At 46.0% G+C, this 22,907-nt stretch overlaps 1 protein-coding gene across 4 annotated transcripts in view; it reads right to left on the reverse strand.

The window, feature by feature from the left end:
• Fam178b (family with sequence similarity 178 member B) overlaps positions 1 to 22,907 on the reverse strand; it is a 97,648-nt gene that overhangs the window by 61,226 nt on the left and 13,515 nt on the right. For all 4 annotated transcript variants that reach the window (XM_090336447.1, XM_090336446.1, XM_090336444.1 and 1 more), the window contains 4 exons: positions 20,764 to 20,871; positions 13,702 to 13,854; positions 5,578 to 5,683; positions 1,951 to 2,035 (listed from right to left, as the gene is read on the reverse strand). In XM_090336447.1, coding sequence (XP_090192573.1) covers positions 1,951 to 2,035; positions 5,578 to 5,683; positions 13,702 to 13,854; positions 20,764 to 20,871 — 452 coding nt within the window. The remainder of the gene's footprint in view (positions 1 to 1,950; positions 2,036 to 5,577; positions 5,684 to 13,701; positions 13,855 to 20,763; positions 20,872 to 22,907) is intronic.

Genomic DNA, 22,907 nt, shown 5'->3' on the forward strand with positions numbered 1-22,907 from the left:
CAGCACTCTGTTCTTCCCCTCATCTCTGATGGCAGTTGCTGTGGTCATACTGTCCACCTTGGGCCCAGCTCTCAGAGGATGGAGCTGTGTCTCATTCATGCCAGTTCCCTGTTTTCCAGCCAACAGGTACTTGGAGACAGGCGATACCCCATGCCTCTGTGCTGAATAAGTGAGTGAATACTCCCTGAGCAGGCGCATTGTTTCAGAATATTCCATTCTCCAAGCTTACTAACACCTTTACATTGGTTATTTGTGGCACTTCTCATTCTAGGAAAGTATTTGCCATTATGGGCCCTCCCTTCTGTACATCTGAGCATTCGTGCATCTGACTTGCTTAGGCCCTCAGTTCCAGTCACTGCTGGAGCATTTCCATAATAGGTGACACTCTGACACAGGTCTCATGCTCTGGGTCTTGACTCAGGAAGTGGGCTAGCATACCATCAAATGAGCTGAGACTGTGAAAGCCTCTCTTCATGACAGTGACAGTCATAAGGAAAGAACTATCAGTTACCAGAAATTCCAGAGAAGAATGAGAGTTCACAAATCTCCCTTGTTCCTCCTCTGTGGTAGGTCAGATAACTCGAAAACATACAAACGCATGCACAAACACATATGTCTTGGGTGCAGACGAAAGGCAGGACAAAGTTCTGCTGTCCCCAAAGACATGCTAAGAGCACCCAGACTGAGGGAGAGCCCTATGGAACATGGCTTCATCTGTGCCTGGCCTCAGGCATGAAATTCTCCAGACCAGGCTCCATTTCCCTGGGCCTGGGACAGAACCCTAGGGTGACTCTTAGGTATTGTTTACTGGTTAGAGATGAGCTGGACAGGAGGCCTGTAGGGGGCTGTTTCACAGCCCCTCCAGACAGAGGGTGAATCAAGGGCAAAGTGGCAAGAGGCCAAGAGCAGGGCGGGGGAGACACATACCACTGCACAGAGGAGAAGCTCAGACAAGAAGGCTTCTGTTCTCCAAAGGGCAGGCATGCTGCACAGGCAGCCCCAGGGGCTCAAAAGGGCTGTGTGGGCTGCAGGGGCAGAGGTTAGCAAAAGGAAGAGCACGTTGTAGGACTGTGCTTAGAAGGGTTGGTGGGAGTGGCCCATGGGCAATCTAGAACACTCTGATTTGATTGATGGCTCCCAGTCCAGCCAGTCCCTGAGCAGAGAAGCACAATACAGTGACACAGAGGGCTGAAGTCTCATGGTGTCCACAACTGTGGCCTCAGAGCTATGCTTGCATGCTTCTGCCCTAGGGTGGGCAGACCCTGGCTAGGCAAAGGGTCTGTCCAGCCATCCATGAATCCCTCTCACCTCTGCTATCAGAAACTTTCAAGTTGTCACATGATATATATTTTTTTGATGTTGATCTGTTCATGCACCAAATTAGTTCGGCCACTAGGGAGAAATGAATTGCTCCTGTGGAACTCTGTGTGAAACGCAACTGCTTAAATGCTATGGTAAAGGCACATACTCAAGGTTCACTCTAGATCAGACCAAAGTCAGGGGTAGTGCTGATGTTTGATGGGCTAAGGACAGCTGCTGGTGGGAACTTGCTTTGAGGTCCTTACTCTTGGGGTGACTCCAACCCAAGTTACTACCTGATGTGAGCTCTGAGGAGGAACCTGGAGCCAAGCCATGCTCTCACACCCCCTGCCAGCCTGGGTCTCAATTCACCTGCCTAGACTGTTCCTAGACTGCTTGGGGATCCCAAGAGTCTGTGAGGTCAGCCTGAGTTGCCACGGTGACCTGGACCTGAGGCCAGATAGAGGTGCCAAGGAGCCTGACAGCTCAGCTTTTTAATAACACTGGAGCCAGGGCCAAAGATGCATGGCCTGATGTCTCCACCATGGATGATGCCATGTCCTGCATGCTGAGTTCCAGGGGGCACTGAGAGTCATGCTCTATATTCAAGATTAAGGGTTGGAATGCTTTACTCTGCACCTTAGGACCTACCGGACTGACAGAAGAGCCCATCCATACTGAGATCCCAAAGGAGACCAAAAGCTCTTGAAGAAGTTTCTGGAGGCCACGTTAAAAGCTAGAAAGAAGAACAAAATTTTTAAAGGTTCTTTCTATGAAATAACAGTAGCAAACTTTGTCTGCATGCATGCATATACATTCATGTATGTGTACATGTATATACATACACACATATATATAGCTATTAATTAAAAATGAAATCAGCCCTCCCATATCGACACAGCAGAAGGATATGCTTATTGCCATCACTTTACAAATGATGAAATCATACTTAGGAATGTCAAGCAACTCCTTTGGGTTCACACAGCTACAAAGTATAAAAGCAGGATTCAAGTCCAGGTAGTGAGTGTGACTTGAAATCTGCTATATCCATTGGTATGGTGTTTTTTTTTTTTTGTTTGTTTGTTTGTTTGTTTTTTTTGTGTGTGTGTGTGGGTTATGGGGCTTGGGCGTTGTCCCTGAGCTCTTCAGCTCAAGGCTACTGCCCTAGCCTTGAGCCAAGCCCCACTTCCCGTTTTCTAGAGGTTAATTGGAGATAAGAGTCTCAGTTCCTTTTGTGCCGGGGCTGGCTTTGAATCTTGATCCTCAGATCTCAGTCTCCTGAGTAGCTAGGATTACAGGTATGAGCCACCACATCCAGCTCGGTGTGGAGTTTTGTCTTTATGTCCTTCATTTCCTGTGTTGATAGCTATGCCTCCACCGCCAGGCCACAGGCCAGTGTGGGAAAGCAAAAGGGCTTGCAAGCACTGACCATTCAGCTGGATAACTAGTGTTGATCCCATTCATGATCCTCCCATCATTTCTAGGAAAATGCCTTAACTTATGTCATCTGAAGGGGCTTGGTACCTGAGCAGATGTTTGGAAAAGTAGAGGGGTAGTCACCAACCCACCTCATTCACTTTTTGAACATTCTCTGAGGGTTGTACACTGGGGACTGGAACAAGGAGAGTGTGTCACATGGAGATGAACTGTGGGATAGCATCTGCTCACAGTGCCACCTGGTCTGAGAATACTTGGACAAAGTCAGGCCTCAGTAGTAGGACTCCTGCCCACAGCCAGTCATGCTAAGCATTACCCACCTCCTCCTGAGAATGCTGTTGGGGGGGGCAGGGCCATACCCCCTTTTGGGTATACTCCTGGCAATAACCTGGGGGACTGGGGGCTGGCTTAAGGTTGTGCCCCTCTCCAAGTCTGCATCCAATAACTGGCAGATGCTGTGGTCAGGATCCCCTGCCTCAACTGCAACAACTCTAAAGGTCACTTGCTCTAGTGCATATTTCTTTCTCCAACTATGAAACTGCCTGGGGCCTTCTTAGGTTGCAATGAATCACTAGCTGTTCAGCCTCTACCTCTTCAGGGCCTCCCTTTCTCCTTCCTTTTTTTTCCATATATTTTTATTGTAATTAATAGAAGGGTTACCTTATATTCACCAGAAGGTGCATTACTTCACATACATTGATACCCTTTCTCATGTCTTGGTCCCCATTTCCCTCCCCCCATCCCTTTTTTTTTTTAATCACCCTTTCTCTCTCCTAAATGTGGTTTCTGAGAGCTCAGCCCAGTGAGTCTTCAAAAAAATCTTTGCCTCAGAATCCATCACTTTGCCTCTCTCCTCTACTCCTAACTTGCCACTTTTTCAGAGTTGAATATTTTTAAAGTCTACCTGTTTTTGTCTACCATCCCTGGAAAGGCCCACCAGTAGGTGTACATAAAGTGTCAGTGACCAGCAGTGAGGCCAGAACTTGTCCATCCGGGCCCCCTGGCATGCTCGGGAACAGAATCCCTGAGGAAGGAGGTGGCACAGGACTCAATCACCATGAGAACCAGGATGTCCTCTCCAGTGGGACAGGCAAGTTATCAGGGTTAGTGAGACCTGACTGTCCCAGCCCCTAGCATCCAGAATAGACCTCAGGCACACATGTAGCTCCAGCAGCCCTGTGACCTGCATACTTAGCTGCCTTTCATTGTAGAGGTCCATCCGGCCTGTTTTAAGTTAAGGACCTTGTCCTTTCTGGGCATTATTCAGGTTTGGGAATAATGCCCTGGCCATGGAGCCTAAGAAGGAGACAAAAGTGGAGACCTGTCCAAGAATCCTGATCCTTCTCCATTTCCGGCTCCAGCTCCTCCCAAGGCCTTGCTGCATCCTTACCTGGAGTTTCTGAGCCACCCTGAAGCTCTGTGAGACCTCTCTCTCTGACTGGTAAGTCTGGGAAGACGCTCAGGATTTCTGCTTCTCACTAGAGTGCACCTCCCAGGAGGCTTCCAAAACCTCATTACTCTGGCTACAGCAGAGAAGGGAGGGAGCCTCTGTATGCACATCATTCCTTGAGGACCATGCCCAGGCCCTACGAAAGCCAGGGCTATAAGGGGCCATGGGGCCAAGGCAGCTTGCAGAACTTACTATCTAACTTCTCCATTGGACAACTGGCTCCAGCATACAGAGATGACACTGACTTGCTCAAAGCAACAGTACTAAGAGGCAGAACCAGTGCTGGCATCTGTTCTCTGCAGCTTCAGGCTGGGTTCCCCAGCTGCTCTCCTCTGTGGGGCTCTTTCCTCCTTGTCAGAAGGATGAAGGAAAAGAAACAGGGAAGACTCGCCCATATCACTTAGGGCTGGGGTTTTAGAACCTTGTAGAGACAGAGCCACCAACGGGGCAGGCACTCCATGCCACGTCAGGGTCACACAAGGACCCTCTGTAGGCGATGTCTTAGAGGAGCTCTTTGTGTCTCCCAATGCCTAATTGTGTGTTTTGCCATATACTGTGCAAGGAGCAGAGAGAAACTGCCCCAACTGGGTGGAGAATAAAGGCCCACTGTTCCCTGATCCTCATCCACTGTCTCACCAGCCCCAACCCTAGGCCTGGGTGGGGGCAGGCACAAGTGTCCCAGAAGCCTGGCACCCTTCTTTGGGCCAAGGAAGAACACGGTGGATGAGCCCAGAGGGAGGCAGAGAGTTTTGGAGGGCTCTTTCTGGAAGATGGCCAGACAGCACAGGCTGAAGAGTTCTTTGAATAATCCACCCCACATGGTAGCTCTTATTTACAGCTGGGCTCCAGGCCCCAACTGGCAGTACTGGGACCAGCTGAAACTTGTGACCTGCCCATCCCCAGACAGGGACAGCCCTGGGTGAGGGCCAAAACTAGACTGGCATGCTGGGCCATGTATTCAGACCCAGCATTGGCTCCTGGGATGTCTGCTTTGCTTCTCACAGTCTCTCAGTGCAAAAGTTTCCAGCCCTGGAAGAATGTGTGTTTACCCCAAGGCAAAATGTTCCAGCAGCAGCCAGGAAGTAGGAAACTGGGGCAAAAGAAGCAGCTGCTCTAGGCTTTTTCAGCCCATCTACAACCACAGAGAAGGAAGTGAACAATCCTATCCCAGAGCACTCTCATCTCTGAATTCATGAGTTCCCAGCTGGCCACAACCAGTGGTGTCACAGAGACCAAAAAGGACCAGGCAGGACTGTGTCTCCCTGACCTTGATGTTCCTAACATTAGTAAAGACCTCCTTCCCTCCTCTGGGCTGAGTCAAGCCTCATAGCTTGCCTGGACCAGTAGGCTGCACTACTCCTGCCACCTAGTGGTTGGGCTGTGGTTCTCACCTTGAACAGCCACTGGAGCAGAGGCACAGGGCAGTCAGAAGCATGCAGGTAGAGGTTGTTCAAGAGGCCATTCTGAAGGAAGCAGAGCTGCTGGTCTGGCCGGGAGCTGTGAGACAGAGGGGCCATGTTAGGGCAGGGTCTACACTGGAAACACTACAGCCTTTCATAGTAGGAGTCTTTGGTATACCTGTCTCAGTGACACCTCAGGAGACTGTCCTGTTTCAGCCTTAATCAGATCGCTGTGAATATGACATGATGAGAATACGACAGGCAAGTCTAGTTTTAGAATCTTCAACATGAATTACCTTCAGAAGGAAAACTACCTCAAGACATCATTAGAGTTGTTTGCTTTACTTAGTGCTTTCTGTGAACATTCCTCAGGATGTTTGGTGCCAGTCCTGGGGATGAAATCAAGGCTGTCCCTGAGCTGTTATGCTTTACCACTTAAGCCACAGTTCTACTTCTGGCTCTTTTGTGGTTAAATACAGATAAGAGTCTTACTTCTCTGCCTGGGCTGGCTTTGAATTGTGATCCTCAGCTCTCAGCCTCTTGAGTAGCTGGGATTACAGGTGTGAGTGACCAGTGTTTGGCTCCTTATGATGTTTTAAATACATGACTGAGCACATTGTTGATCTTCCCATTTGACAAAGGGAGAAATCAAGGCATCTAGCAGGGGATCCTGGCCAGGTGAATGGAAACCCTGGAGCCAGGCATGCCAGGCTGGGGCTCTGGGCTGGCTACAGGGGGGGAACAGGATGGCCCACTGGTGCCACTATCTTTGAGTATGGTTACACAGAGTGCTTCCACTTTAACTTGTGTTTTTCTTACTCAAAGAGGACACCTGAAAGGATGGGAAAATAACAAAAAGGGGCCGGTACAGGGAAATTCTGGGAAGGAAATACCCATCAAGGGTTCTATGCAGACACCACGTGAGTCCTTGTGGTGAGAAGGATGGTGATCAGACTGGCCATGTGGCCATAATCATAGCCTCAGTGTGTGTGTGAAAGAGAGGGGAGAGAGAGGGGAGAGGAGAGAGGAAGGGAGAGAGAGGAAGGGAGAAGAGAGAGAAGAGAGGGGGGACAGGGGGAGGGAGGGTGAGGGAGAGAAAGAGAGATAGGGAGTGAGTGAGTGAGAGAGGGGGACAGGGAGAGGGAGAGGGGGGAGAGAGGGGGGGAGAGAGGGAGAGAGAGGGAGAGAGAGAGAGAGAGAGAGAGAGAGAGAGAGAGAGAGAGAGAGAGAGAGAAACACACGAGCAAGCCAGAGCACAAGCTCTCACACCAGGCTCCACTCTGTAATGGGAGAGCACCTCTGGCAGACCACCTTGACCTATATAAGCCCAAGACATACCCAGGGACAACACCCAAGCCCCTAGTTCAAGCCCCAGGACCAACAAAAACAAAACCAAGGAGTTCTGTACTCTGTACAGTTGTAGCGCCTCTAGTAGAAGCCAGTATGGAAGTCAGTTGGGACACCTTCAGAGAGACCAGGGAGATCTCCAACTCCCTGTACATTTTTTCCTTCTCTCTAGGAAGGTTCTGAAGATGGTCATGTGAATTCCAGGAAATTAAAAAGTGATCCTATGTTTGTTCTTTGTTTCAGTTGCCAAACTAAAAGAACACACAGATAGCACTTGTGGTCATGACTCTAGAAACAAGTATCTTTGGCCACTTCACTCTCCTCTTCCTTCTTTTGAAAAAAGAGACATCATACTTTAATCTGCCAGGACCAAAATGCTCCAAAACCAAGTTTTTTCTCTGAGCCAAGCTGCTGTCTTTTTGAGTACGCCCAGGCAATTTTACAAATTATGTATCTTTTCGTAAGTTATTTAAGTTTAGAAGAGAAAGAGGCTTTGTTCCCGAGGTGATAAGGTTTCTGGCTCTGACACAGCCCTTCTTGTGTGCAACACACACAGGGACACATGGGGCTGCCGGCTCTACTCCACATGTCTGCTCACGTGGATGTGCTCATGGATGGATCCTGAGGTGCAGAGTACAGGTGCAGACACGGCATCCTAAATACAGATGATATCCCCAAGGAACAGCAATGTGGGAGGAACCCACACGGTGCACTGCAGGACTCAGAAGAGCTCTGGCTCTGACAGTCTTCCTGAGGGGAGGAGGAGGGACTGCCAGGTTCTCAGTGGGTGAATCGACTATACAAGCCCCCTCTGGCCTCCAGTAACACATTTCTAACTGCAGTTCAGAAGGAGAGATCCCTGTGGTTGCAACGTCTTCCTTTTGTTATCCTCGCCATGCAGTGCAGTTTCAGCCAGACAAATGACAGACCTGCCTTTGAGTTTATTGCTGTTGATTTCATTTGTAAGATGAGGAACACGATAGCCACAGAGGGCATCTTCCTGCTCTGCTTTGGAGTAGATGACTTTCAAGGAATTATGAGCTGCAGAATGGCACATGAGGCAAGTGTGGGCACTCGCTGCCTGAGGAGTACTGCTGCTCAGGTAACCTGAAGCCTCGAGCAGGTACAGACACTTCCCTGCCTTTGGGGAGAAGAAGAGGCTTCTTATGAGCACCCCAGCACCCAGGCAAGAGAGTATGGGGGGGGAAAGGAAAGATGGTAGCAGGTGCACATGGTGAAAGAACAAAAATCCTTAGAATTATCCATTGTCAAATGTAGGAACTCCTGTGTGACAGCTCCACATCAAGTACAATGATGTGGGGTCAAGTGGTGACTTTGCCAGCGCTGAGGACAGGAGTTACCCTGAGAATGTCTGAGAACTCTTACGGAGAAGGGGGAGGCTCAGCAGATGCCATGCTGCCCAGCTGCTGGCTCGAGTCCCCTCCTTGGAAGGTTCCCAGAGGCCCTAAAGTTGTGACTGAAGATGAGAGACTGGGCACAGCCAGAGTTCCAGCACTGCTAATTCCCAGCCATGGAGCTGTAACTACGTCCACCCTCACCTCTGGGATAGAAGGAAGGACAAGGAGGAAATCTACAGAATGAGTGGACACTGGGTGCAACTGGCTGGGTCAGCACGTGGGGCTTTCAAAACAGAATACCACCCTTGGAATTTCTGGTCCTAACAATGTCCAAGGGAAGATTCTTGAAGCTTCTAGCTCTTCATCCATTTTATGGTCATCCGTCCCAGCAGCAAAGTCTAAATGCCTTGCGAATCCCAAGTGACAGCAGGATAAACACCAAGGACAGTTATTAATATAGCATTGGCTTCTGGGCTCTAGCCAAGTTCTCAAATGAAAGTTTCAATAAAATGCCTGAACTGCCAGGTACAGTGGCTCAAGCCTATAATCCTAGCTACTCAGGAGGATGAGATCTGAAGATCAAGGTTCAAAGCCAGCCTGGGCACAAAAGGACCTGAGACTCTTATCTCCAATTAACCTCTAGAAAAACTAGAAGTGGGGCTTGGCTCAAGGGTAGGGCAGAAGCACTGAGCTGAAGAGTTCAGGGATAGCGCCCAGGCCGAGTTCAAGCCCCATGACCTACACACACACACAAAAATTGCCTGAACTGAACAGAACAAATAATGATTGAAGCCTTTTCCCATGCTATCCTCCCAGAAGCCCAGGTATCCCAGCATTTACCCAGTTAGTCATTTTCTCTTTATTCTAGGGGCACCTGCAGCCAGCTGAACAGGTGTGCCTTGTCCACACTCCCAACTGGTGGTTTTATTTCATGTGGCTTCCACCTGACATCTTCCTCCTAGAAGTGCACAGGGCAAAGCAAGAGCTGGGTCTGCAGCGCCTCAGTGGGATGCAGGGCATAAGCACTATTTAGGCAGAGGAAGCTCAGGCTCACCCACCTCCTACTTCTTCCTGCCAGCTTAAGTAGATGCAGAGGAATGTCCTAAGGGACATGTGTAGCCCCTGATACCTCAGTGGTCACCCACGAGGTCCTATAAACAATGCAATAAGGCATTGCTTCCCTTGGAGCCTGCTTCTGCTGCATGTGGGCTCCAGTCCTTACTCTCTTCCAATCCTGCTCACTCTGGAGGATCAGATTTCCTTTTGAACTGCTGTCAAGGGAGCAGAAAAAAGTTCAGCCCCTGATATTTGCTGGAACCAGCTTCTGTCATTAAGTCACATAACTTTGATCCCAGAAAAATGACCTGAGGTCACACCAGCAGCCTGGTGATAATCAACAGAGGCTTATCTAGTCCAGCTCCAGTTGCATAGCCAGGGCCTAAGAGGAATCTTCCTGCGTGCAAACCTGTGAACTTGTGTAAGACCAACGGAGGAGGCCCCTTGAACGCCCTCTGTACTTGCTTTGCTTTGTTGGAGATGGACAGTTTGCTTGATCTGGGCTGACATTTTCCACTTTTAGGAAAGAAGGATTTTTTTTTCCCTTCAAAGGGCAAAAAGTGAATCTCAAGAGGTGATTTTTAAAAAAAATCCAAAAAGTAAACCAAAAAAAAAAATCCTCACCAAAAAAACAAATCCAGGTCTAGGAGTTTGGCTTAGTGGTAGAGTGCTTGCCTAGCATGCATGAAGACCTGGGTTCAATTCCTCAGTACCACATACATAGAAAAAGCTGGAGTGGTGCATTGGCTCAAATGGTAGAACTCTAGCCTTGAGAAAGCCCAAGGGCTCAGGCCCTGAGTTCAAGCCCTAGGACTGCAAAAAAAAAAAAAAAAAAAAAAAAGCCACATTCTTTTTCTCTAATAATGAAAACGATACATGTTCATTGTGGAAAGTTTGCAATATGCAGAGGACTGCAATCAGGAAGATAAAAATGACTTATAAGGGGGATGGGAGCATGGCTTAGTGGTAGAATGCTCACCTAGTATGCATGAAGGCCTGGGTTCGATTCCCTGGAACCACATACACAGAAAAAGCCGGAAATGGCACTGTGGCTCAAGTGGCAGGGCACTAGCCTTGAGCAAAATGTGTGCAAGGGAAGTGCCAGGCCTTGAGTTCAAGCCCCAGGACTGGCAAAAATAAATAAATAAAAAAGAAAGAAAGAAAATGACTTGGAAGCCCTATAAAGCATTCTTTTTTTTTTTTTTTTTGCTAGTCCTGGGGCTTGAACTCAGGACTCAGGGCATGAGCACTGTTCTTGGGCTTTCTCAAGGCTAGAGCTCTACCATTCGAGTCATAGCACCACTTCTGGCTTTTTCTCCATATGTGGTATGGAGGAATTGAACCTAGGTCTTAGTGCACTCTACCACCAGGCCAAACTTCCAGCCCCAATGCATTAAATTTCTGTATGGCAAAACCTAGTGTCTTCTTCCAAGGCTATGTTCTTGGCCAAATACTGCAGGAATGGCTAGACACACTTGTGTCTAGACTTGAAATCTTTTGACATAAACAGGAAATGGAAGATGACTCAAAGCTAAATGATAACTTCCCAGAGGTAGCCTTTCCCCCTGCCCAGCAGGAACCTCCTGACAGTGTCTCATAGTGCTGTTATGTGGTGGCCATCCCTCCAGAAAACTGCATGCAGATTCCCAAAGCCTCATTTGAGTGACTGGCAACACCAGGTCTACTGTGCTCATTAGCATATCTGAGGGAGGAGGGACTGAATTCCTCCCCCAGGGAAGCTAGGCAGCCACCTGGCCCTGTTTGGCTGAGCTGCTCGGATCCCAGGTCACGCCTCCATGAGCAATCTCATCTGTCAAATACTTCCTGCCAGTTAGCCAGTGCATGGTAGAAAACCTGCTGCTGGCACCAACCCTGAGGCTGAGGCAGCACAAGAAAATGTCCTCCTTTTCTCCTTAGTGCCCTGATTCTGCCCAGTCCATTCTTCATTCTTTTCCTTTCTCAGTTAAACTATCTTTTCCTTCCTTCTTTTATCTCCTTGTCATCAAGTTCTTATTAAATCTCCTTTCACTAGAATAAGGAGAACCTTTGCCAGTGCTCATATATTCACACTTGATAATCTTACACTGAAGCTTGAGACATTGTCTAGACCTCCAGACAAGTATTTATGTGTTGTTTATAACAGAGAAGATCTGGAAGTAATGTGTATGTCCAAAAAAGCCTAGGAAAATGGAAGAAAGAATTTTATGTGCATAAACCAGTACAGTGCAGTATTATTTTACTGATAGCTGTCTAATTGCAATGCTTGGACCTTATTCAGATTCTGATTGGAAGGACCTGCAAAACACATTTATAAGGCAGCAATCTGAACAATAATGGAAATGAATAATACACTACTATTTTTAGCTGTAATAAAAGTATTGAGCTAATCTAAAATGAGAGTACTAGGTTTTAGAGACCAATTCAACATTTAATAATTATTAAGCAAAATATTTATAGATTGAATTATGTATGTCTACTTTTACCTAATCCTGGGGGGATAACACTGCTTAGCAGTACTAATAAGAAGACTGCCTTTGCCGGGAGTTTGACCTAGTGGTTAAAGTGCTTGCCTAGCATGCATGAAGACCCGGGTTCGATTCCTTGGTACCATATACATAGAAAAAAGCCAGAAGTGGTGCTGAGGCTCAAGTGGTAGAGCTCTAGCCTTGAAAAAGTCCAAGGACAGTGCTCAGGCCCTGAGCCCAAGCCCAGGACTGGCAAAAATAAAATAAAAAAATAAAAAAAAAGAAGACTGCCTTTGAGTTGGTTCTGCTGATATTGAGAGATGGATAACAGAGGTAGGTTATGCTGTTCACTTAATTTTTACAGATCCTGCACACGCCTCTTTGGTTGGGCATTGGTAGTCCTTTGCTCACATCCTCAGCCTGTGAACACCAGTAAAAGCTACTGCGCAGAATCCTGCAGGTGTCTCGTTCTCTTATTCTTGGACCTACTGCTCACAAGTACAAGTGTTAGAGAGTATTATGGTAAGGCATTTTCTTACAAAGTAATCTAGTAGTGATTATGGGATCATTATCATGAATTTACTTCCCAAACGAAGAGAAACAGAAGAATGTCTTAATGTTACTGAATGTGCTTTTGTGTGGGGACAAACTTTTCACACAAACTGAAAAAGTGTCATGATTCCAACAAACATAGTGGGCCCTCATCCATTCGGACAGAAGACTTCCAATGGACTTCTGAAATGGTGGACAATACCGATAATATTCGAACGCCTTTTGCAACTTAACTAAGCAGCTATTAGATATTATGGTTGAAGTTTTTGAAGGTACAACAGCAAAATTAGCATGAATTTTTTTTCCTCCTCCACAATGAATGACACAGATTTGATTTTTACCTTTGATCTCAGCCATTCAAGCATACACTTTTTTCTTTCTTTTTTTTTTTTTGCTAGTTGTGGGCCTGAGTGCTGTTCTTGGACTTTCTCAAGGCTAGAGCTCTACCACTTGAGCCTCAGCACCACTTCCAGCTTTTTTCTATGTATATGGTACCGAGGAATTGAACCTGGGTCTTTGTGCATGCTAGGCAAGCACTCTACTACTAGACTAAACTCCCTGCCTCCTTATTAAGCTAAGGCCATTTACCTTTTCATTGAAAGGAAGCCCTTTATGATTTCTCTTTAGCATGTCTGGGTTCTCAGAACCACTGTACTTGATCACTACAGTCATTAAGTAAAATAGGGGTTACTTGGACCTAAGCACTCTGATACTGCATGCCAGTCAGACAACGGAGTGACCGATGGATGGGGAAGATAAAGAATGTGATATGCAAAGACGATGCCTCCCATCCCAGCATATACAATGGCACAAGATTTATTATATTACTTTAAATGGCACACAAATTAAAAGGAGTTATTTGTGGATTTTTCCATTTAATACTTCCAGATCACAGTTGACTTCAGGAACTTAAAACCACAGAAAGTGAAACTGTGGGTAAGAGGTGCTACTAGTATAGATGGAAGCAGCTATCACGGGCTCTCAATGGCCCAGAGATTGCCCTTGGTGCAGATGGAAACACACACCTAGGCCATGTTACGTTCTCAGGTTATGCTGAGAAACTGGGGTGTGGAGACGGAAGAAGCCATGTGAAACTGTAAATGCACAACCTGATATTTGCTATATGTAGAATTTTTAAAAGTTTGTACACCTAAATTCGTAATTGTGTAAGCATACACACAAGACTATGTGGCTTATATACTTAAAAGGTGCTCTGTTCACGTTGGGTAGAACACAGTTTTGGGTTTCTTCATTTGGGGTAGTCCTTTTCCTTGGACTCCAGGAGGAAGGGAGCCTGGCCAGGCTGCACTGTTACCCTGTCCTCCCCTCTCACTTACCTGAGGAACAGCTCTTCCAGGTGGCTGTGTGGCTTTAGGTGTGAGGAGTTCAAGATGCAGGGCAGGGGCTGATGCCTGGGCAGAAACACAGTCTCACCGGGATGTACTGCTGGGATGACCTTCAGGGACACGGAGAACTTCTCCACCAGGACTCTGGCAAGACAAGAGCAGAGGAGTAGGGGTTAGAAGCACAATAGGTCTGGAGTACAGCATGAGGCATAGGAAGGTTGGAGGTGGGGGGGAGGCGGGACAGGTATACCCTGTCTGTCCCCAGTAGACCAGGAGATACAGTGCCACCTGCTGATGGAAGAAGAGCTCAGCAGCAGAGTGGAGAGTCCTCACTTCCGTAAGTCTCAGAATCCCTCCTACAACACCCCTTTCAGGGCCAGGAAACTGGATCTTAGCACAGCTCCACCCTGTTGGCTCTGTTCAGGTCAAACTTTCACTGCATGTTTTCAATGCCAGTTGCTAAACAAGAGTCAAGCATAGGTCATTTAGGAAAAGTATTAACAAATCATCACAATAACCTCAGGTCAATGGACTGACTCACTGACAAAGAAGCCTAAACAGTGCTAGGAGAGACCCTGGGGAGAGGGTTGGGTATGGTGAGGGCCAGGGAAGATATCCTGAGTGAGGTGAGGAAGCACTGTGGGAGAAGCACAAGATGGCAGGAGGGTTCCCATGCCAGCTGAAGGAGCCGGCAGTCCTTGATCTCCAGAGCACTTGAGGACCATCCAGACAGCCTGATAAATGTAGCTCCTAGCCAACCATGCCTGGAATCTGATCTAGCAGATCTAAACTGGGCACATGACAGGGAAGATACAGGGAAACAAGGGAATGCTTTTCAGTTATATCATGACTCTATGAAATGGGAATAGAGAAACAAATGCAGTTATGACAACTCCTAAGCCAAGCACCAGTGGTTCATGTCTATAGTCCCAGCTACTCAGGAGGCTAAAACCTGATGACTATGGTTTAAAGCCAGCCTAGGTAGACAAATCCAAGAGACTCTCATATCCAGTTAATCAGCAAAAGGCTGGAACTGCAGGTAGGACAAAAGGTAGCTCAAGAGGTAGGACAAGAACTGGCATACACACATAAATGTGTACATATGTATGCACATACAAATGAGTACTTAGCAGCTAAATCTCTACACAATGAAATAAAAGTGTGTGTGTGTGTGTGTGTGTGTGTGTGTGTGTGTGTGTGTGTGTGTGTGTGTGTACAGTGACCCCTCTACTTTTCTATGGGGGATATATCTCAATACCAAATGCCTGAAATTGAAGGTAGTACTGAACCCTATAATATAGTGCCTCTTCTAAAACTTGGTACTTAACTAATCACACTTTGGCTGTTACTTATGTAGTTTGAGGTGTGACAGCAAAACTAGCACAGATTTCTTTTTCCTTCTTCACAAATTCACAGATAGAAGATCTGTTCTTCCATAGGTCTTGGCAACCACAGTTTACAGTTTTTTTTCTTTCCTTAAATCAAGAATGTTTAGCCAGAGCTGGTGGCTCACACCTGTAATCCTAGCTACTTAGGAGGCTCAGATCAGAGGGTCATGGTTCAAAACCAGCTCAATCTGTGAGACTCATCTCCAGCCAAAAGCCAGAGGTAGAGGTGTGGCTCGAGTGGTAGAGCTCCAGCCTTGAGTAAAAAAGCAAGCAAAAAATGCAAGGCCCTGAGTTCCACCAAAAAGAAAAAAGAAAAAGAACTTCCATCCTTTCATTTAAAGGAAGCACTTTACAGCTTCTCTTACGCATATCTGAATTTTTCATATAACTATTCTGCACGGTGAGATCATTATTAGGTAAAACAGGGATTACTTGAACCCAAGCACGGAAGCTGTTAAAGTCTATCCAGACAACTACCTAGTTACTAATAGTATATGCTAATAGTAGCATATACAATGGACAAAAGGATATTTTAGGCAAGATGAAGCAACATTATAAGATTTCATCACACTACAGTACTCAGAATAGTATACAATTTAAAGTGCTTTTTTTTTTTTTAACTTTCCATTAAGTCTTTTCAGACAGTAGTTGATTATGGGTAGCTGAAACAACAGAAAGTGAAATCATAAGTTAAGAGAGATTAAACATTTCCCCCCACCCAATATACTTAAACACACTATGTTCTAAGGTCATCCTAAGAGATAGAAATAGTGGGAGAGAAGAATAGACATATTCTGTTTGCTTCATATGACAATCTTCTGTTTGATGTTTTGGAAACAATAATATATATTTTCTAAAGGTATAAATACAGCCTCCTTTTCTTTCACTAGGAGATTACCCATCCTGGGTTTCCATTCTGGCCCACTGTCTGAGATATGAACAGCTGGCATTGGAGGTATAATAGCATAGCTGGTGGCCCACTGGCTGCCCAACCATAGAAACACATCTTACTTTCTGACAAATGACACAAGGCAAGATACTACACAGGACTCTTCCTGAAAATGGTTCAACAAATGGAAATAATGATAGAAAAACAGAAAAACTCTGATCCTGCAGACTTCTGGAAATAGTCTTAGCAAACCACCACACAGATGGTAAAAATATTTTGTTTTGTTCATGTCTTTGCCATTAGAACTCTGTATCTATTATAGCTCCTTTTGTTACTTTTATAGAAAATAAAAATGTTCAAATGATCCAAAATCGGATGAACTAGACTCATCTGTAAGGGGGTCATAGCTCTGTCTCCCAAACCATCATTCAAAGGGACTTTTGTAAGGTTAACTATAATGTATGTACATTATCAGGAGTTCTGAGACACTCTCACATGTCTAATTGAGGATTTCCTGTACAGCCTAGAGCTGAGAAGAAAGGATGATGTTGTGATTTAAATATCCATCTCTCCCTGCCCCCTCTGGCCACTGCCTTAGCACACACATAAGGTCTTGTAACTTAAGAAAGAGACAATTTAAAATGTCATCTCTTCAAGATACAAGCCAATTCTTAGGGCACAGGCAGACACTTTGCTCAGGATAATCAGAGCCCCTTCTGTACTAGGCAGTTGTAACAACCATGTGACGTCTTGTCTGGCAGAGGTGCCTAGCCCGCTCCTCAGTCCCATCTCTTCCAGACTCACATTGCTCCCCGGCCCCCACCATGACCCCATTAAAACATGAAATAGATCTGTTGGCTTCATACATCAGAGTCTTTTTTTTTTAACACAAGGTTGAACAATCCCATCAAAATGATCCCACATCAAAACAACCACCTCAAAGTGGCTGTTGTCAAAGACGCTTTCTCTAAGCACTACCAGAGAATATCATGTGCTCAGAAAATGAGCCGTGATTTCAAAGCCAAGCACACCTTCCACAGGAAGCCAGCTGGATAGATAGCCATGATTTCAGAATCCTGGGATGTGTTTAGAAGAAAGGTCATGAGTGACAAGAATTATTCTTCCAACAGAAATTTTACAAAGGTTTTATTCCAAGGCCAGCTGTTCAGTGAGTGGAGAACTCTGAAGTCTCAGCCCAGGGAGGACTGCTCTCATCCCATGTACCACCACCAACAAAAAGCCTCCCACGATTACCTTATCCACCCACAGGCCTCCTGAGACATCTACACTTGGGGGATTTGAGTGCAACTTCACAGCAAGCCTACTGTTGGTTCCCAGGTTCAAGGCGCTCTCTCTCCCTCCTGTTTCAATCCAGTTTCCCAGAATCATGGTAAAACTGAGAGAAAAGTTGAAGAAACCTCTAACTTCAGTTGATTTCAGCTACTTGCTTTCATTAGTAATTTCAAGTATCAGAGAGCTAAGTAGCACATTCCCATCAGTGACAGTAATGGTTACCCAAGTTGTTCTGGAAGTTTGAGATCGCTCTTATCTGTCTCAGAGCAGTTCAGGTCACTGTTTTGTAGGGCCTGAACTGCTAGCCAGTGAGTGATCTTTTATTATCAGAAGGCCAAAACTTCACTCCCAGAACACTGATGGTGACATTTTCTGAACTTGGTCTTACGAAGAGCCATGATGTCAACTACTCAGGTACAGACCACCAATTACTTCATTTTTGCATGCCTCCAATCACCTCACCTTTGTCTCAGACCATCTAGTTGGTTTTTGGTTTTTTTTTGCCAGTCCTGGGCTTGAGCTCAGGGCCTGAGCACTGTCCTTGGACTTTCTCAAGGCTAGAGCTCTACCACTTGAGCCTCAGCATCACTTCCGGCTTTTTTCTATGTATGTGGTACCAAGGAATCGAACCTGGGTCTTCATGCATGCTAGGCAAGCACTTTAACCACTAGGCCAAAATCCCGGCCCCCCCCTTTTTTTGGGGGGGGGTCATGGGGCTTGAACTTGGCCTGGGCACTGTTCCTGAGCTCTTTAGTTCAAGGCTGCCGCCTTAGCCTTGAGCCAAGTCCCACTTCCCATTTTCTAGAGGTCAACTGGAGATAAAAAGTCTCAGCCCTAGCTGGCTTTGAAACTTGCTAGGATTACAGGCATGAGCCACTGCACCCGGCTTGTTTCTATTTTTAATTTAAATTGTATAGTAAAGGTGATGTACAGAGGGGATACAGTTATATAAGTCAGGTAATGAGCACATTCCTTTTAAAAAAGTGTCACCCCTTCTTCATTTTCTCCTCCTGATCCCCTTCCTGCCCCACTCAAGTTGTATAGTTCATTCTCAACATAGTGTCTAGGATCACTGCTGAATTGGTTTACCTGTTGTCCCATCACTGTTTTGTTTTTAATCTCATAAATATTCCTAAACCTTCTTCTTGATGATGTTTTTGTTGTTGTTGTTTGCTTATTTGGTTATTTGTAGGTTACAAGAGATAAGAGTCTCATAGATTTTCTTGCCTGGGCTGGCTTCAAACTGCCATCGTAAGATTTCAGCCTCCTGAGTAGGCATGAGCCACCTATACCTGGCTGGGAGGTTTTATAAGCTCCATGCTCTCCATGTCTCACTCTGTACATTTTTTTTTTTTTTGCCAGTCCTGGGTTTGGGCTCAGGGCCTGAGCACTGTCCCTGGATTTTATCAAGGCTAGAACTCTACCACTTGAGCCACAGAACCACTTCTGGCTTTTGCTATGTATGTGGTACCAAGGAATCGAACCCGGGTCTTCGTGCATGCTAGGCAAGCACTCTACCACTAGGCCAAACTCCCAGCCCTCACTCTGTACATTTCTACACCCACAGCCTTTTCATATTTTTTAATTTACTTTTTGGTAGCAGTACAAGGTCTTGAATTCAGAGCCTTGTGCTTGCTAGCCAGGGGCTTGCTCACTTGAGCCAAGCCTCCAGGACAATTTTTTATGGATTATTTTTGAGGTAGGATCTTGCTTTCTTTTCCAAACAGCGTGGCTGCAATTCTACTTGTGCTTAGCCATTGACTGAGATAGTCTTAAGAACTTTTTGCCTGTGCTAGCTTCAATCTATGATTCCCCCATTTCTGCCACCCAAGCAGCAAGGATGAGTCACCACACCAGGCTCTTTTATCTTTTATAATAAACGGATACCCATATATCTGTTAGTTCTGTGAGATGCTCTAGTAAGTTCTGTAACTTGCATCTGAAGTGTGGTAGGGAAGCAGTTAAGGGACAAAGCCCCAATCTGTGGGATCTGATGGTCTCTCTAAGTAGTGTCAAAGTACATTGGATTACAGGAGCCTGGCTAGTGTCTGCAACAGAACTGCTTGCTTGCTGATAGGGAGAAGGCATATCCTCTTCTAGGATTATAGAAGTCTCTTGTGTTGATTGTGGAGTGAAAGAAGAGGAAAAATAATCACCTCCAATCCAACAGCCAGAGAATGCCGTTCCATGTGTATCATGTCAGTGGTGGCTAGATCATTCAGAGGAAAAGCTCTCAAGAGACCTGGCTACCATCCTGGATGGAACTGGCTCTCACTTCCGTTGGGATCTGTTTAAAAATCACTGTGGCACTGAGCCCTGGCCAAAGCCTGATACCTCTTCCCCCATTCCTTTCGCCCCCTCCAGATTTTCTCCTAAGCACTTGTCACATAAATTCATTTATCTTGTTTATTGTTCATCTTCCCTGATCTGAAAGCAGCATCCTGAAGGTACACAGCCAGGCACAAACTGATACTCAATGAACTTCTGATGGATAGATGGGTGAATGAACAGATAAAAAAAATGGATGGATTGAATGTCTCTGTTCCTCTAAAATTCAATGTTGAGTCTTAATCCTCAAGGTAAAAGGTGTTAGGAGGTGGGGCCTCAGAAGGTAATTAGGTCACGATGTTGGAGCCCTCATGGATAGGATTAATGTCACATTATACAATGGATGCCAGAGAGGTCTCTAGCTCATTTGGCCTCATGAGGGCACAAGGTATTGGCACCCTACAGAACTCAATCATGCTGTCATTGTGATCTCGGGCTTCCATTCTGCAGAACTGCAAGAAATTGATTTTTTTTTGTTGTTTCTATTTTTCCTGTGCCAGTACTGGGGCTTAAACTCAAGGTCTCAGGCTCTCACTTGTTTTGTTTTTGTTTTTTTTTTGTTGTTGTTGTTTTGCTCAAGGCCAGCACTCTATCATTGAAGCCACAACTCCACTCTGAGAAACAGACAACTGTTATTCATAAGCCATCTACACTCTGTCATAGTAGTGCCCAAAGACAGATGGAAAACAGCATACCCTAAAGATAATCTGACTGTGGTCCCCAGCATTTGAGACCCTTGGTATAGATAGGCTCTGGATCTCCCTCCATCCAATGACTTATTAAATCAGTGTCAAAGGAACTCTGACCCAGATGACAACACTGACAGCCATCTTTACATGGGGCAAGATTTTTTTTTAATCCTATGGCCATAATATCCCCTCAAAAGACGGTTTTCAATTTGACTATAGTTATGTATGTAACTAAATTTCATCGAGATCTGGGTTTTCAAACTTGGACAAATAATTGCACTGGTTTTTGACTTCTATATCTTCAAAAGCCAGACTATACCCAGGTGCCAGACTACAGCAGGGGATAGGCGATTTCTTGAATCAATAAGTAAGTGTGACCATAAGAGGAGGAAATAGCTTTAGAACTCCTAAGTGGTACACAAAGTGCTGGCTGAATTTTGTCCAATGGAAAGGCCACATGAATTACCTCTGCTCTGGCATGAGAAGTACTTCACCATTCTCGGAATCTGAGGAATCAGGATCAGGATGGCCCTGCAGCAGCAGCTTCTTCCACTTCTGCTCCAGGACCTGTTCCCTGTGGAAGACAAGAGCCAGAATCAGGGAACTCTAGGTTGCAGAGATTCCCATGGACGTGGCAGGACTAGGAAGAAGCAAGCTGTGCTTTCTCTGTGTGCAGTCTCTCTGGACTAAGACTTCTGGAGGACACTGCCTTTCCTAGATGGGCACTAAGCCATCCTAGGGCGTTCTCTGTCCTTTACTCTGCAAACTACTGAGGTGATCACGCGGGCTCTCCAACCACTATTTGGCCACTGAGCACCAGGGATTCACCAAAGCTGCATTCACAGGTCTCAGATCTGAAGTGTTTACAGGCCCTCAGTTCTGAAATATACTGTCTTCAGCCCAGGCCTCCTGCACTCAGATCCTATCTGCTGCCAACGGGATGATTTTTCAATTCAAAGTGACCCAGTCTGTCTAACTGTGCATTCCTCTTCTGCACACAGCCCAGTGTCTCAATCACTGAGGTGATCAGATAGTCAGGAGCCGCACTGTCCTCCTCAAAAGAGCCTCCCAGGTATCAGCTCCACCCCAAGCCCTACCTCACCCTCTCGATCCACCTCATCTCTCATCTGCCCCACTCTTTCTCTAAATGCAATCTCCCCCCGACCCCCAGTACTGGGGCTTGAACTCAGGGCCTAGGCACTGTGCCTAAGCTTCTTTTTGCTCAAGGCTAGCACTCTACCCTTGAGCCAGAGTGTTACTTCCAGCTTTTTCTGCTTATGTGGTACTGAGGAATTGAACCCAGGGCTTCATACATGGTAGGCAAGTACTCTACCACTAAGCCACCTTCTAGCCCTAAAGGCAGTCTTTTAAAACATGGGATAAGGGAGGAGGAAAATGGGGACAAAAACATGAGAAACTGTAGCAATGTTTGTGAAGTAATGCACCTTCTATCTGGTGAATATTGTAACCCTTCTATTAAGTACAATAAAAATATATTTTAAAAAACATGGGATGCTACATCTCTGACTGCAAAAAACCTCTTCTATGATTTGATCTATTTGTGGGGCCACTCACCAACCAGACTTCCTAGCATATCTGGGCTGAATTTGCTTTTAAGTCACCCCTCAGCACCCACAAGCCCTGTCCACGCTAGGAACAGCTTGACCTGTCTATCTGCCTTTATAGGGTGGTACACTTTCCACCTCAAAACAACAAAAGAAGCTGGGCACGGTGGCTCACACCTGTAATCTTAGGTAGTCAGGAGGCTGAGATCTGAGGATCAGGGTTCAAAGCCAGCCCAGGCACTAAAATCTGTGAGACTCTTTTTTTTCCCCCCTGTCCTGGGGTTTGAACTCAGGGCCTGGGCACTATCCTTAGACAGTTTTTTTTTTTTTCCTCAAGGCTAGCACTCTGCCTTTTGAGCCCAGTGCCACTTCCAGCTTTTTCTGTGTATGTAGTTCCAGGAAATCCAACCCAGGGCTTTGTGCTTGCTAGGCGAGCACTCTATCACTAGGCCAAATTCCTGGCCCATTCAAATTTTTTTTTTTGCCAGTCCTGGGCTTGGGCTCAGGGCCTGAGCACTGTCCTGGGACTTTCTCACGGTTAGAGCTCTACCACTTGAGCCTCAGCACCACTTCTGGCTTTTTTTTTTTTCCTATGTATGTGGTACCGAGGAATTGAACCAGGGTCTTCATGCATGCTAGGCAAGCACTTTAACCACTAGGCCAAATTCCCAGCCTGTTCAAATTTATATGCTGGTTTGGGAATAAGTATCACAGTGCGAGGGCTCTGATCTTGTAAGACTATTGTCCTGATAGAAAAAGACAGCAAAGGGCCAGGAGTTTGGCCTAGTGGTAGAGTGCTTGCCTAGCATGCACAAAGACCCACGTTCGATTCCTTAGCATCACATACATAGAAAAAAGCCAGAAGTGGTGCTGAAGCTCAAGTGGTAGAGCTCTAGCCTTGAGAAAGTCCAAAGACAGTGCTCAACCCCCGAGGTCAAGCCCAGGACTGGCAAAAAAAAAGAAAGAAAGAAAGAAAGAAAGAAAAAGACAACAAAGGGATGCATTCTCTATCATTCAGCACATAGCAAGAAGGTGGTCAGATCCT

Source organism: Megascapheus bottae, chromosome 7 (assembly GCF_031878675.1).
Source record: "Megascapheus bottae isolate mThoBot1 chromosome 7, mThoBot2.hap1, whole genome shotgun sequence".
Taxonomy (NCBI): domain Eukaryota; kingdom Metazoa; phylum Chordata; class Mammalia; order Rodentia; family Geomyidae; genus Megascapheus; species Megascapheus bottae.